The sequence below is a fragment of the Lontra canadensis genome, unplaced genomic scaffold (assembly GCF_010015895.1).
Source record: "Lontra canadensis isolate GAN:19392208 unplaced genomic scaffold, GSC_riverotter_1.0 scaffold227, whole genome shotgun sequence".
NCBI classification, from domain to species: domain Eukaryota; kingdom Metazoa; phylum Chordata; class Mammalia; order Carnivora; family Mustelidae; genus Lontra; species Lontra canadensis.
In genome coordinates, this window is record NW_022631221.1 from 279,800 (window position 1) to 294,037 (window position 14,238).

Here is a 14,238-nt window from a genome sequence, read left to right on the forward strand (position 1 = left end):
CCCAGAGCCAGCAACAGCAGCACTGGACTCAGAACACCGGCAGTCTGATTCCCAAACCTGCTGCCTATCATGCTCTGACCGCTACAGCTGCATCCTCCCTGCTGACTCCAGCTGTAGGGAGAGAGCCCATAACCTCACCCCCAGGATGTTCCTACACACCCCTCCCTTCAGCTGGCTCAGCAGGCCCCAACTGCCACACCCCCTTGACTGGCCCCCTGCTTTACCACAGCACAACAGGCTCCCTGCAACTGGCCTCTAGGTGGAGAGGCCCCTATCCCAGCTTTGGGAGAAACAATGGTGTGAGCCTTTTCCCTCCCCCACAGAGAGGCAGGCCCGAACCCACCTGAGGCAAGGCCGTCTCCAAGGAGGGTACTAAGGATCACCAGCGGAAGGAACACTCCATGTCCCACGGAGGCCACGGCCAACGCTGCGGTGCTCTTTGGTGCTATCCTGCCATGGCACATCTTTTATCCGTCCAAGTTATTTAAAAAAAAAAAAAAAATTTAAAAGCCAGAAGTGAGAATTCTAAAGTCAGCCACGGGTAGATTTACCTATAAAAAAAAAACAAAACAACAAAAAACAAAGACATAAGTGAAAGCTTCAGCCTTAAGTTTGTTGTAGGTAGACACTTTGATAAGGAAGCTATAGAGTCACACAAAGTTCACGAATTCTAGTAAGTGAATTCCTGCCACCAAGAAAGGACAGCCGCCCGAGTGGCCTTGCAACTTGTGTCTGGGGGAAATGCCGAGGCCTGCAGCAAAGTGCCACGAGCGTCCACGGCCAGGAGCCAGATCCTTGCAACAGGACAAGGACACAAGCACGGGCTCATCTGGAGATCTACCGGGCACAGCAGAGCTTTCGGAAACTGCCCGGCTCTGCCTCACCACGTCCGAGGCTCCAGCAGAGAGGAGGGGAGAGGCAGCTGTTGACACACAGAGCTACACCCCTGAGTCAGGCTTTGCCTTTGCTACCTGGACTCAGGGCGAGTTCAACCAACCACAAGGAAAAAAAAAAAAAAAAATAGAGAACACGTGTCTTAAAGGGAGAATTACACCGCCTAGAGAAGGAATGCAGCAGTGGGAGCCAAGAGCCCTGGCCAGGCCTGCTCAACTGCCAGAGGCTGAATGAGCCCCTGAGGATCTGACATGGACTCCACAGCCATGACTCTCAAAAATGGACCAATTAACCCAGGCTCACCCAACACACCTGGGACCCCAGAGGCCACACTTGTTGATTGTACCTGACAATAACTAGAGGGAGGACCGTCTCTAGAGGGGGGACGGTCTGTAATTGTTAACTGCCCCCCTCAACCCCATTCAGACTATGACTTAAGACAACTAGGAACCAGTCTTTAAAAAGAAAAAAAAAAAAAAAAATCAGGGGTCAAGACTTTCAGGGATTATTTTTCTACATGCCTTCAGAGAAGTTGAAGAGTTGATACAGCCTATTATATTTTAGTTAACTCATCTGATTTCATTTATCCTTGTTTATAACAGGTATTCCAAATAAGATTACACTCCCTTTTTAAATTCCATACACATACCTCCTTCTCCATTAATAAGGCTTCATGTAAATAGATAAGGGAGCCTGCTATCTACAACCCTAATAAAGGATGCCCCTGAGATTCTGCCAGGGATATTAACCAGCCCTGCCTTCCATCTATGTCTGAAGCCTTGACTCAGGCCTACATCCCCTGCTAAAGAGAGTTATGCCAAACAGCAGCATGAGTTGTCTCAGTATGAAGGAAAAACAGCTATGAAAGTCTTCAATGAGCATGAGCCAGGGGTTCAAGAACAGAGCTAACTTTACTCACTACTACCAAATAGCTGTGACTATAGCAGTCTTCTGTCCACAGCTTTTACCTAGGCTCCAACTTGAGCCTTTAAAGCTGTAGAAAACAGATGGTTCCTGAAGAAGTCTAGGGGTAGAGTCAGTAAGTGACCCAAAACAGTACACAAAACTGTGTACGTGTAAATATGTGGAACGTATATACATTTAGGTGGCTAAGAACAATGGAGTTAGAATGCCAAAATTCAAATCTGTTTCCTCTATTATGACCACGTGACCAAATCATTCTCTTAGCCTCAGCTTCCTCATCTGTAAAATGGGAATACTAACCATATGTCTTCATAGGTTTGATGTAAAGATTATCAGACAAAACACTTGGCAAGTCCCTGGCACTTTGCCAGTCCTCAGTGAACACTGCCTGCTATTGCTGTTGTAATTATTAATAAGGACTGAGCTTAATAAGACCTTAGAGATCACCAGGTTTCACCTCTTCATTCGATAGATGCCAAAACCAAGATCAGAAGAGGCTACAGAATACGGCCAGTTAGCAACAGGCTCTTTGGTGCTGCCATTTTTGACTCATTGACCGCAGGCAGCTCCACCAAGTAGTCCTCGTCCCCTGCAGGCAACAGCCCACGGATCACTGAGGATAATAATGCCTGGCTGTGCCCCCTCACAGCACGTGCACAAATACTTCTGGAGTGAATGGATGGCGCCAGATCAGTGGTGCTTAGATGTTCTGCGCACAAGTGAAGGCGATCAAGAAAGATTACCCGGAGGAAGTGATGCTGATGCTGGTGTTAGTGAAAAAGAAGGAAAAAAGTACCAAACACAAATGGAACAGAACAATGAGAGCACAGGACGCTTGGCAGAGGCAGAGTTAAGGGCTAGGCTAAGGAATTTAAACTTCACTGTGAAAACTCTGTAGCGCTTACAGGATTATAAACAGAGAAGTTAAAAGACCAAATTCATTTAGGAAGATCACTCTGGCAAGGATTTTGGAGTCGGGTGGGGGGGGGGCACCAAGTGGTAAAGGATCTTAAATTTAGTATTTTACAATTAATGTGGAGCTCTTTTGAGGGCAATTTGACATCTGTCCCCAAAATGCACATATTCTCTAACCTATCAGTTCTGCTTTTAGAACCTGTCCTCAAAAGTCACATGAGCAATGATGTAGATGTAAGATATTCACTGCATCCTTTGGACTGGCAAAAGATTGAAGTGAAACGAGTTAAACGAGTTGTCATACACACATGTAATGGAATACTATGCACTGGTTTGAAAAGAACTAGGCAGGTCAGTCTGTACTCATATATGGAATGACTGCCAAAATTAGCACGTGAAGAAAACCATTTGTGAGTATGCATGTATTTTTAAAGGGGATACACATATACACACATGCATGCCTGGAAAATCTCTCTCTGGAATGATGCATAAGAAATTGGTAGCTAACGACTGCCTTCGGGGAGAAGTGAGTGATTAACAGGAAAAGAACTCATTTTTCAGTGTACATATTCCCCTTTAATCTCCTTGAGCCGTGTACTGTGTACCTGTATTACGTATTCAAATAGATAAAAATGTAAAATAAAATTAATGTAGCAAGGTTTTCTTGCACACCGCCTCTCTCCTCCCTCAACAAACTCACATTCAAATAAACCTAACTGCTCCTCCTGCCAGGAATACAGTCACTTCCAGGGCTCAGCACAAGGGGCATCTCCTGGAGGAGTTCTGACACTTCCTACCATGCCCACCTCCAGTAGGACTAACCCCCTTCTTACATCCCAAGTGTCCTGAGCACCCTGCTATGACTATACCTCTAACAGGTTAATACATCTACATGTTTATCTGTTTCACCTCACCAGACTCAACAGGGTACTTAGGAAAAGAGAGGGCAACAGGACCTGGCACCTGACAGGCAGGAAACAAACAAATGCTTGTCAAACTCATGAATACTGTGGGGAGGAGCCCATATAGTACTGGGAAGAAGATGCATACAGATGAGCTCCTGTTTTGTTTTAAAGAAACAACTGACTCCTCCCTTATTGTTTAAGCAGCTACCTGGGCCAAAGGACCAATTCCACCATGAAGCCTAAGACCTGATTAAGCGAAGAACAGATGGCGGTAAAGACGATGGGAGCTCTACAAAGAAAAAAAGATGAACAGAGGGTAGTCAGTAGAGTGTTTACATGCAAGGCTAGGCCGAGAGTTAGTGCTTCAGAAGTAATACAGAGAAAATGGAAGCCCTACAACCCCAGGTATTGCTCAGAAAGGGAGAACCCAGTTACTGTAGAGAAAGGGTTACCTATGCACATCTCTTCATTTTAAGAAGGGATCTGCTTTGAACACAGAATTAAAAAAATAAAACTTATCCTTGAATTGTGACTTTAGATCAAGTGCAAAGAAAAAACACTTCAGAACAAATTAACTATTCATTACCCCTAGAGAAACACACAGACAAAAACTTGGGAGGAGGAGGAGGGGAAGGAAAAGAATCTATCTCACTTGAGTATTCCTTTGGTGCTTTTCTTCCCCAGACAGAAAGTAGATGCTGGTTGGCAGGGGCTGGGGGAAGAAAGAACAGTTAGTGTTTAGTGAGTACAGAGTTTCAATTTTGCCAGAAGAGCTGTGGAGATGGACGGATGGAGGTGATAGCTGTACAACAGTGCGAATGCACTTACTGCCACTGAACTGCACACTTAAAACTGGTTAAGACGATCGATTTCATTTTATGTGTATTTTACCACAAAAAATTTTGGAAAAAAACTATGATTAAAGAGGAGCCTGGAACTAAGCCTCATGTTCAAAGCTGGCACTCATCCATCCTCACAAGGCATGTAACATTTAAACTTAGCGGTACGATGAAAGGAAAGGGTCCAGGGCTGCAAGTCAGTCCCCTCTCTGCCACCAAACAGCTGGCTGGTCACAAAGGCTCCCTGGCTTCCATTTCCATATCTAAAAAAGGCTTGAAGGTCTCTCTCAGCCAGAGAATTCACAACATCCGAGCTTCTCTGCATATAATACAACTCTGCCTGCCTTCCCCTCTAAAATATGGGGTCAGGAGGAGTCGTGGAAAATCTAGATTCATCCTTCTGATATTCTTCCTTGGGACTGGTGCTGCTGTCCCAATAACATGTGGTAAAGAGAGACTCCATGAGCTAGAATGTCCGGCCCTCAAGGTCAGCATCTGGTCTCTCCCACCTCTGTGAACTCAGAACATTAAAAGCTGGGTGACTGTGCTCTGCTGAACGTCATGAACATTCATTTCCTTTCAGAACAATCCTCTATGAGGCCCCATGGCTCTGATTTTGGGGAAGCCACTTACCTCACCTCTGCCTCTATACCCTTGTCTATAAAATGGGGTTGTTGCTTGCTTTAACTATCTCCCTACTCTGTAGTGAGGCTCAAAAAGGACAAAATACAAAAGAAAGCTCTGTAAACTGGGTCCTTCTATCTACAGTTTGGCCTAGGAGCCAAGACAGCAGAGAGCTATCTATGGGCATTTTTTATCTGCCCATAAGAAATGATGATGCAAACATGACACGCTTCTGGAGTAAAGGACAACCTGTAACACAAGCCCAAAGTCCAAATGGTTTGCTTGCTTACTTTGCCACAGATGCTTCCAGGTTAACCAAAGAGCCTGAAAAGATTAAAGGTATCCTGGGAGTCACCTTCAAAAATGGCTCACAGCCTAGGGTAGCAGCAGCAGCAGGTGGGGCCAGCTATGAAACACCTAGGGCACCCTGCCCCTGAGACAGCTCAGGGCCCAGATCTCCTCAGCCCACGTGCCTGGCTGCCTCAGTCCTGGTGGAGGAGCAGGGTCATGTAGCATTCTACTGAGCTCTCCTCTGAGGAGATAAGAGTCCTGACTCTGTCAAACTCGGCTCCCAGGTACAAAGTGGGTTTCTCTATAGTTCTGTGAGATCAACTTCAGTCTACATGTAATTTTCAGGACAGATTATTTCCTAAACAATGACCCATCTCTCTGTTAGTTAAGAGAAGGAACTGGATGGATAAAACCAACATAAGTCCTTTTCTTGCTTTAGACCTAGTCCAGAAAGGGGATGGTGGTAGTGGAGAGTCTAGAACAAGAAAGTCTATTCCTTTGATTAGTCATCTTCACCAACCCTAAGGCTGCCATGTGATGGGAGAAGACAAAGAACAGTTTGTGAAATGTGACCAGAATTTAAGCAGTTAATTACCTTTCAGAATGTAAAGATAAGAAGTCCTAACTCTGGGAGGATGTGGTAAGTCTCCCAGAGGGTATGATAAGAAAAGTGGCTAACATGCCAGGAAGGCCTCCCTTACTGCTCCCTTTCTTCCCTTGCATGTCTCCTCCACTTCCCTCCTACTCACTCTGAAACAGCTTGGCCAAAGCAGCAAAAGATATCTAAATGTTAATCAGATCTTAATGCCTCCTACTCTTCCCTCCAAAATGAAAAAATGAAGTTACTTCTAGACATTTTCAGTTTCCTTTTTTCTCCCCTTGTGACTCCTTCCAGTCTTGTTTAACCTCTATATCTTCCCCTTTCTTTTGTGCCACTAACATGCAAGGGCTTCAACAGGCACAAAGTGTTCTACTGGACTTGGAGATCCTCAACAGCCAGAATGATGCCTTATCCATTTTCTTTTTATCTCCAGGTCCAAAGCCCAAAAGAAAAAGTCAAATTCTTGTTAAAAGTCAGCTCCTAGAAATCCCAAAATAACCTTCAGCTTTGCTCGTAAGCCACCTAAGTCAGAGTAGGGCAGGTGTTAAGAGTATTTATTTTTATTTTTTTTAATTGCTTTGATATTCTTTGTATCTTTGTCTGGTTTCCCCAGAACTGCTCCCCACATCCTCCTGTTGTCACACTTTACCCCTACCATAGTCCTCAACCTTCAGACAGCAGGGACAGCAGCAGAGACACTACCTCCGCCCCACTCCTAAGCCTCTCTCTGAGTCTCCAACATCTCTTCTAGAACCTAACAGCAGGATGACTGCAGCATGGACCTAAATGCACAAGACAGCTCTAAGCCCCAGCTCCACCAATCAACAGTGGACTGGCCTCAGGCAAGTCAATTATTCTTCCTGGTCCTCAAGGGGTGGGCCTGGATGATCCCCAAATGCCCTTTCAGTTCTAAGGAATCTGGAATGTCTTCTAGGGAATAGGAGGGGCCCAGAAATATTTCCTCTGAAAACACAAGTCAACAAAAGTTCTAACTGGAAGGAAGAAATGTTAAACCCATCCTCTTTGTTCTGCATGAGCAGTCCTCTACCCATTCTTCTCCCAAGACCCATCTCAGCATCCATCTCCCTCTGCACTGCAGCAAACTCAGGAAACTCCACTTTCCCATTTAGAGCTTAATCAATCCATCAGCACATTTGTATAGGCCATCCGTACACAGTGTTCCTAAAGTGCTTTCCAAAAATAACAAACATCTAACAAAAAACCCTAGTTTGTGTGCATGCGCACGCATGCGCGCACCACACAGATCACTGCAGAACTGTAGGCCCAGAGAGAAAGAGAAAACACACAAGAGAGGACAGAAGAGAACAAAACAACACAGACTCAAGACAGGACAGAAAAAAAGGAGAATGAAGGCAGAGTGGCTGTGAGCAGGAACTTGGCTCAGGCCATAAATTTCCGACCCTGAAGGCAGGAAACCACTTCTTCTCTAAGTCCCAGCTTCACCAATGACTGATGGGCTAACTGAGACAAATCACACCGCCTTCCTGGGCCTCTGTTTCCTCGTCAGTAAAATGAAACAGTTCAACTAATTGTTCCTCAGGGAGGCTGGGATCGTGAAAAGATTCTAGCAGACTGGGCCAGAATCTCTGCTCTGTTTGGATAGTATGAGTTGGGTAGTCTAGGGTAAATTCTTTTCAGTTCCCATCTATAAACTGGACACACAATACCCACTCTTCCTTGGGTTGTCGTGAGGTGGAAATGAGATAAACATGAAGGACGCAGGATGGTGTATGGGGCAGGGGGCACTCAAATCAATGTTGGCTAAGGCCCCTTCCTGCTCTAAAAGGCTGTAATTGAGCACCCACTGGACTCCTGAAGGGCTGGGCTAGAAACATATGCCGTGAGACGAGGCTCAAAACACGGTCCGTTTAAATGAAAAAAACAGCCAACAGGTCAAACAAGTAAACATCAAGGTTCTCCCTATGACATTCTAAAAACCTATTTTTTAAAGGAACTTCACATTCCCTCCCCCCAAATTATAGTAATTATGTGACTATACTAAGGCAATATTTGTGTTCAGGGGGACCTAGGAGGTTTTCTAGTCTGAACATGTTGTAGGAAAGGATGAGGCACACAGCTTACATGTTTGATACATATATGTGTGTACACACACACACACACAAAACACACACACTTATTACCTCATTAAATAGGTGTCATTACCCCCTTTTACAGATAAATGAAATCCAAGGGACCAAAATCTATTCTCCTGCTCTCCTACTGCAAAGGGCTTCCTGATCTTTTTTTTCCAAATACAAGGTCAAGTTTAGCCACTTCTCTTCTGAGAAAACTCATCAATTCAGCCCATAAGCATGGAAGGCCCTTCTGAACCCAAAGCATTACTCCCTGGACCATGAATGGGATAACCAATCATATCCCTCCCTAGGGCCTGCTCACAGTTACTTAACTGCCGTACGCTGCATTTACTGCAGGTAGTAAATTCCAGCAGAGACCACCAACTCTGCCTCTTTCTACACCCCAAAGTGCTCAACACTTACTTGTTCACTGAAGGGAGAAAAGAGATAAACCCAAAAGACATAATTTGTGTAGGAAATGCAAGAAAGCGAAGTTGCAGCAGACATAAAACAGGAGAGGAAAAGGGCATAAATCCTGAAGTTTTGGCCAGGTAGCAACACGTGCTTGGCAGAAGGGGCTGTAATTGGTTCCTAGACCTGAGAGATACATCTATGTGTCATCACATCCCTCTGCTTGGTTCCCATCAGAGCTGAGCGGAGCAAGCTTCAATACCCACTGGGCAAATAAAGTCTGGGAAGCTGATTTGCTAAATCTGACTTTTTAGGACTCCGTGTTTGCAGTGACTACACTGCAGTTCAGCAAATATTTACTGACTGTCTTCAGTGCAAGGCTTGGGTGATCACGGAGATGAAGTGCAGCATAGACATGAATTCCTTACTCTCAAGGAATTCACAACCTACATGAGAGGAATTATATGTTTATCTATGTAACACTGTGAAAGTGTTAGGAGGGTCCAACAAAAGAGTTGTTTTTGTTTTTGTTTTTAAGTGCTGTGAGAATGCAGAGGAGATAGGAACAAAGACTTCTGAGTGGGACTAGGGGGAAGTGAAAGAGAAACGTTGAACTGGACCTTCAAAATCATGCACAGACCTAGTGGGCTCTCAGGATAGATTTGCATGCATAGTGCTTATTACAAAGAAAGAAAAAGAAATGGAGAAAAGCAATTCACCAAAAGGATGGCAGAGAGAAAGAAAAAAAAAGTGGTAATTTTGTCTGCCAGTCACCACTGAATGCTGTGTCTGGTAACAAGAAATAAATATCTATCTATATACCTTCAATCAAGATGTTTAGGTGCTAGGTTTTGGTTTCTAAAGTACTCAGAGCTGTGCAGGAAACACCTCCTCCAGGTCAAAAATAGCAAACCCAAGAGAACTGGCTGATAGACTTATGTTTACTTTTTACCATCTCTGTGGATAGTGTCCCAAAGGCCCCCAAATGGGATGGTATAAACAGGTCTGTGTCACTTCCTGGTTCTCAGGCCTTCTGCTACATTCCCAGTCTGGGAAGGTTGCCTATTTAAAAATAAACTTTAAAAAACTCACACAAAACCCCAACTCTAAACCACCCTTTCCTCTACTTCATTCAATTTCACTAAAATTAAAAGGGACTGAGCAAGAAATGAGACACAAATGACCACAAAGAATGAATTCTCAGCTCAAAACAAAAATATATGCTGAGTTCAGGGTCAGGAAATCTGGATTCTACTCATATTCTGCCTCTAACTGGAAAACTTGACCTTGAGCAAGCAAGACAATTCATCTTTCTGCACAATAGCTGTTTCAGCATACCTAACTCCAATGCGGTTATCCAATCATTCTGGACCTCAATTTCTTTATCTTTAAAAATTTCTCAATTTCTTTATCTTTAAAATAGCACTAATAAAAGATACCTCATGGGTAAGTATTATACCAGGAAACACATATAAAGCACTTAACATAACACCTGGCACTTAATGAGTCATCGAACATGGTACGTATTCGAACTAGTACCACCTATCACTAGTATTATCATTATTTTCTGAATATGTAAGGGTTGAGCTAGAAGACTACTACCTGAAGAGCTTCTCTGGCTCCAAAATCCTATGATTTTAAGTCACCATCTCCTTTTTTTTAAGGGGCTAAATAGAAAGGAAGGAAAATAAACTTGGCAAAACATGACAGTTACAAACACCTCCTCAGCATTTACAAACATGAGGAAACAATTAGGAAATCCATCAGTGAATAAAAGAGGGCACACTACCCTCCCCAATGGAAACGTCTTCCCTATTCCTGCATTAAACCCACAGCATGTGTCAAGTTCACCCTTGACACACTGCCTCTACTCCCATGAACACCAAGGACAAGACCCTCTGGGCCAGTACAATCTTACTTCACCCACCTCTCTTTAACTGTCAGCAGCTCCTCAGACCAGCCCTGAAAGATAGCATAGTGGTCAATCCAATCCATTCATTTCTTTTTTAAGATTTTATTTATTTATTTGACAGAGAGTGAGCACAAGGAGGGGGAGCAGCAGGCAGAGGGAGAAGCAGGCTCCTCACTGAGCAAGGAACCCAACTCGGAACTTGATCCCAGGTCCCTGGCAGTTGGAAGGCAGACGCCCAACCAACTGAGCTACCCAGGAGCCCCCAATCCATTCATTTCTAATAATGATCAATCCCTCCACAAAGTGTTCCTGTTTTAAATAAAAAAGTGCCTTCTCCTTAATATGAATGTTGCCAAAAGTCAAATGCCCTTCCCTAAAGTTACAGTGAAACCATAGCTATTCCACTTTATCAAAGCCACAGTGCTAGCTAAACTATAATTAAATTCAGATGACATTAATAAACTTTTCCTCTTATTTATTCATTTGATGTCCATGATGTGCCAAATGCTGCAGAAGATGCCAAAAACTAATAGGATGGAATGAGTCAAAACAATAGTGGGTGGTGCCGAGGTTTTGGGCCGAAGTGATAGGGTAAATGGTGAAAGCTACCAAAGGAGAAAGAACACAGGTGGACCAGCAGATTTTAGTGAAGAGTGTAATCAACTGAGTTCAGGTCATTCTTGGTACATATACTTGAAGGATATGCAGGTAGAAAGGTCTAACAGGCAAATCAGAAATAAGTATGGCACTCGCTTTGGCAGCACATATACTAAAATTAGAACAATCCAGAGAAGATTAGCATGGCCCCAAATAAGAAATGAGTATGAAGTTCTGCAGAGCACTTTGAGCTTGGAGTTTGCAGCCTATAAGCAATGGCTGAAACAGTGTACTATAGATGGACTCACCTAAGAGAGTTAGAGTGAGAAGAGAAGAAAGTCAAGGACAGAATCCTGGGAAGAGCAGTAACTTTTTAAAGGAGCGTGTCAAGGAAGGCAAGCCTATGAAAGACACTCCAAAAAGTACAAGGAAACCAGGCCTTGTGCATCAAAGATGTTGAGGGACGGACAGAGACAGTGAAGGTGGATGTAGGGGGACTTGACAGTGAAAGTCCAGTATGATGAAGACTGCTCTGGTCACAAGAACATTAATGACCTCACCAAGGGCAGTTTCATTTGAGTGGTGAGGGTAGATCATACTGATCTTTTAACATGAATTCAAAGTGAGAAAGTGGACACCATAAAGGCCAAAACTATTGGGGGCAAGGGATTGGAAAAGAAGGGAGAATAAAGACTGGAGGGTGGCTAGAAGGCGTTTGTATCTTATAAGCTGCGCCTGCTCAGTTAACCCAAGGATTATAGTTAAGATTCCTAAACTGCCCAGATAGCTTGGCAAGTCGCTCTGAACTGACACTCCCACATGCTGTGGTTGGCCAAAGCTAGGGAGAAGTTGGGGCTGAGTATCAAAGAGCTGCCTGCTTCCTTCGTGTCCAACAGCAACAAAAGAGCCTCTCCATCCCATCACCCCTACCCCAAAACTGTTACATCTGTAAGATTCATGAGTGAGAAGAAATGGTCAACCTAGTAGCAGAGCCAGAAGTGACCTTTCCTTGTGTCTCTCAGGCCTTAAGATTCTCCGTAAATATGTTCCCTCTTCCAGCCATTTTCCTCCTTTCTACTCAAATATCTACCTGAGTATTTTCCTCTGAGGTTCTGGTTCAGGCTCAGAATTCTAGGAGCATGTTCTTTACCTCCATCTCCTGAAGCTTAACAGCAACAGCCGGAATCAGGTATGCACTTAAGCCAAACAAGACACTGTCTTCTGGCGCCAAGTGTTCTCCTCCATCTTGCGTAAATTCCGAAAAGCCTGTGAATCTATAACCAAACCATGATTCTTCCTGTCCTCTCCCTCGCAAATTACCCAAACTTCCTGTAAGCCATCAAGGTTGGACTGTGAGGCCCCAAGCAAAAAATAAGAAATAGGAACTTGCCTATTGTTCCTTCCCCTTTGATTAGTCCCACACCTCTGCCTCCACCTATACCTTCTACCAAGGCCTACAAGCTCCAGTTCTAGCTCCAAACATACTTCTGGTTCTCCAGATGTGGGCCTCTAAATCAGGACCTGAGAAGAAAGGAATCTAATTCACAACAGATATTCCCTTAAATCTCCGAACACACACTCTAAAAGTAACCTCAAATTAGTCAAAGTTCAGGGAGAGGTACCAAATGAAGAACTTCATAAAGTCCAGATTACATCCTGGAAGATGTTAAGAGGGAGTATGATAAACACAGCAGATGAGAAAGAAACACCATAAATTAATGAGGAAATCTAGTATTTCCCTCCAGACAAGGCATCTGGACTCATTCCTCAAAAATATCTTTAAGAACTTACTGGCTTCATTCAACACTTACATTGGGCACCTACATAGTCTAGATTCCATGAAAGGTACAAAGATGGAGAAAAGCATATGCCCTACAGGAGATTACAGTCTACTGGGGGAGATAAGACACATATAGAAATAACCACAATATCAGGTAGGAAGTGAAAACACATGGGTAATATACAGTCAAAATGCTGAAGACAAAACATGTTAAGCTGGATCCCAGAAGAGGGAAATGAAACTGTTACTTACAGGATCATTCATTGTGGGTTTTAGAGTTACACAAAAGGGACTTCAAATCCTGATTCTGCCTCTGAGTTCCTACAGGTGCCAGGTATACTGTTCTAACTGCTGTGAGCCTCTGTTTTGTCACATACACCATGGAGGTAACAATACCTGTTTCGTAGAATTTCAGAGTCCATGATTCACACGTATTTGAGGAGTGTACGATAGTATCCAGAAGAGTCTGACTAGGTAAAGTGGAAGGGCACTGCACATGGAGAGTTAATGCTCCTGCCTTCCCCACAGAAGGCTATCTGCGCCTAACTCATGCTCAGACAGCTGGGCCCCTGCTCTTTGTTCATCCACTATGCCTATCAGTTCAGTTAGCTGCCCAGGTTAAATGGGAACATGGTCAGGAGGTGCAAGGAGAAGACTCAAAGTATGTGCCTACGTGCATGTTCATGTTAGGATAACACCTGGAAGCACACATCCAGCCTTCTGCTAGGAAGTGCAGCATTAAAATACAGGTAAAATTACAGACTGTACCATATATAGCATGATACTGAACCATGCTATTTTTTTTTGGACACAGGAGTCCAATAACTATGTGGCAAAATGACATGACCTAAATCTGGCTGAATTCTCAAAATCTGTCTCAATGGATCCATTTTTTGACAAGTAAACACAGGAGGAAAAAGACATCCAAGGTTAAAAATTGGTCTGAGGTTGACAATCTGAGGGACTTCTACCTCCAGTCATGGTGGAGTAACAGGGACTAGATTTATTCTCTCTCCTTAAAGAACTAGAAAGCCAGATATAATATATTAAATAATAGTTTTCAGACATTCAACAACAGGCAGCAGAGGGTAGTGATCCTTGAGTAAAGGGAAAGAAATGCACTGAACCCTACTAGTGCCCTACCACCAGGACACAGAGTAGAGAGGAGAAATCTGAAAGAGTTCAACAATCTCACTGCGTCTGAAAGAGAGTTGGGAATTTGAAGACACCAACGTAGCTAGCATTTACAGAGCAAAAAAACTGAAAAGAAGGCACAAAGAGAAAAAACCCCAGAGATCTGTAGAGAGATCCCCTTGAGCCTTTAGCTGAGTACTCATCTGTGCATATGTGTGAGGAAATTATCAATGCTGGGGAAAGAATGAAAGGAAAGAAGTAGGTGGCATAACCCCCAGAGTTCACAAAGAGCCAGAAATATTCATGTTCCCACTG

General features: G+C 43.8%; 1 protein-coding gene across 3 annotated transcripts in view; it reads right to left on the minus strand.

The window, feature by feature from the left end:
- Positions 1-14,238, minus strand: part of SUSD6 (sushi domain containing 6) — an 89,886-nt gene that overhangs the window by 46,711 nt on the left and 28,937 nt on the right. The window contains exons 1-2 of one of the 3 annotated variants that reach the window (XM_032849405.1): positions 4,291-4,347; positions 344-551 (exon numbers count right to left, since the gene is read on the minus strand). In XM_032849405.1, coding sequence (XP_032705296.1) covers positions 344-464 — 121 coding nt within the window. In that variant the 5' untranslated portion in view covers positions 465-551; positions 4,291-4,347. Of the gene's footprint in view, positions 1-343; positions 552-4,290; positions 4,348-14,238 lie in introns of those variants that run through there. The other 2 variants (XM_032849404.1, XM_032849406.1) reach the window with 2 other exon arrangements.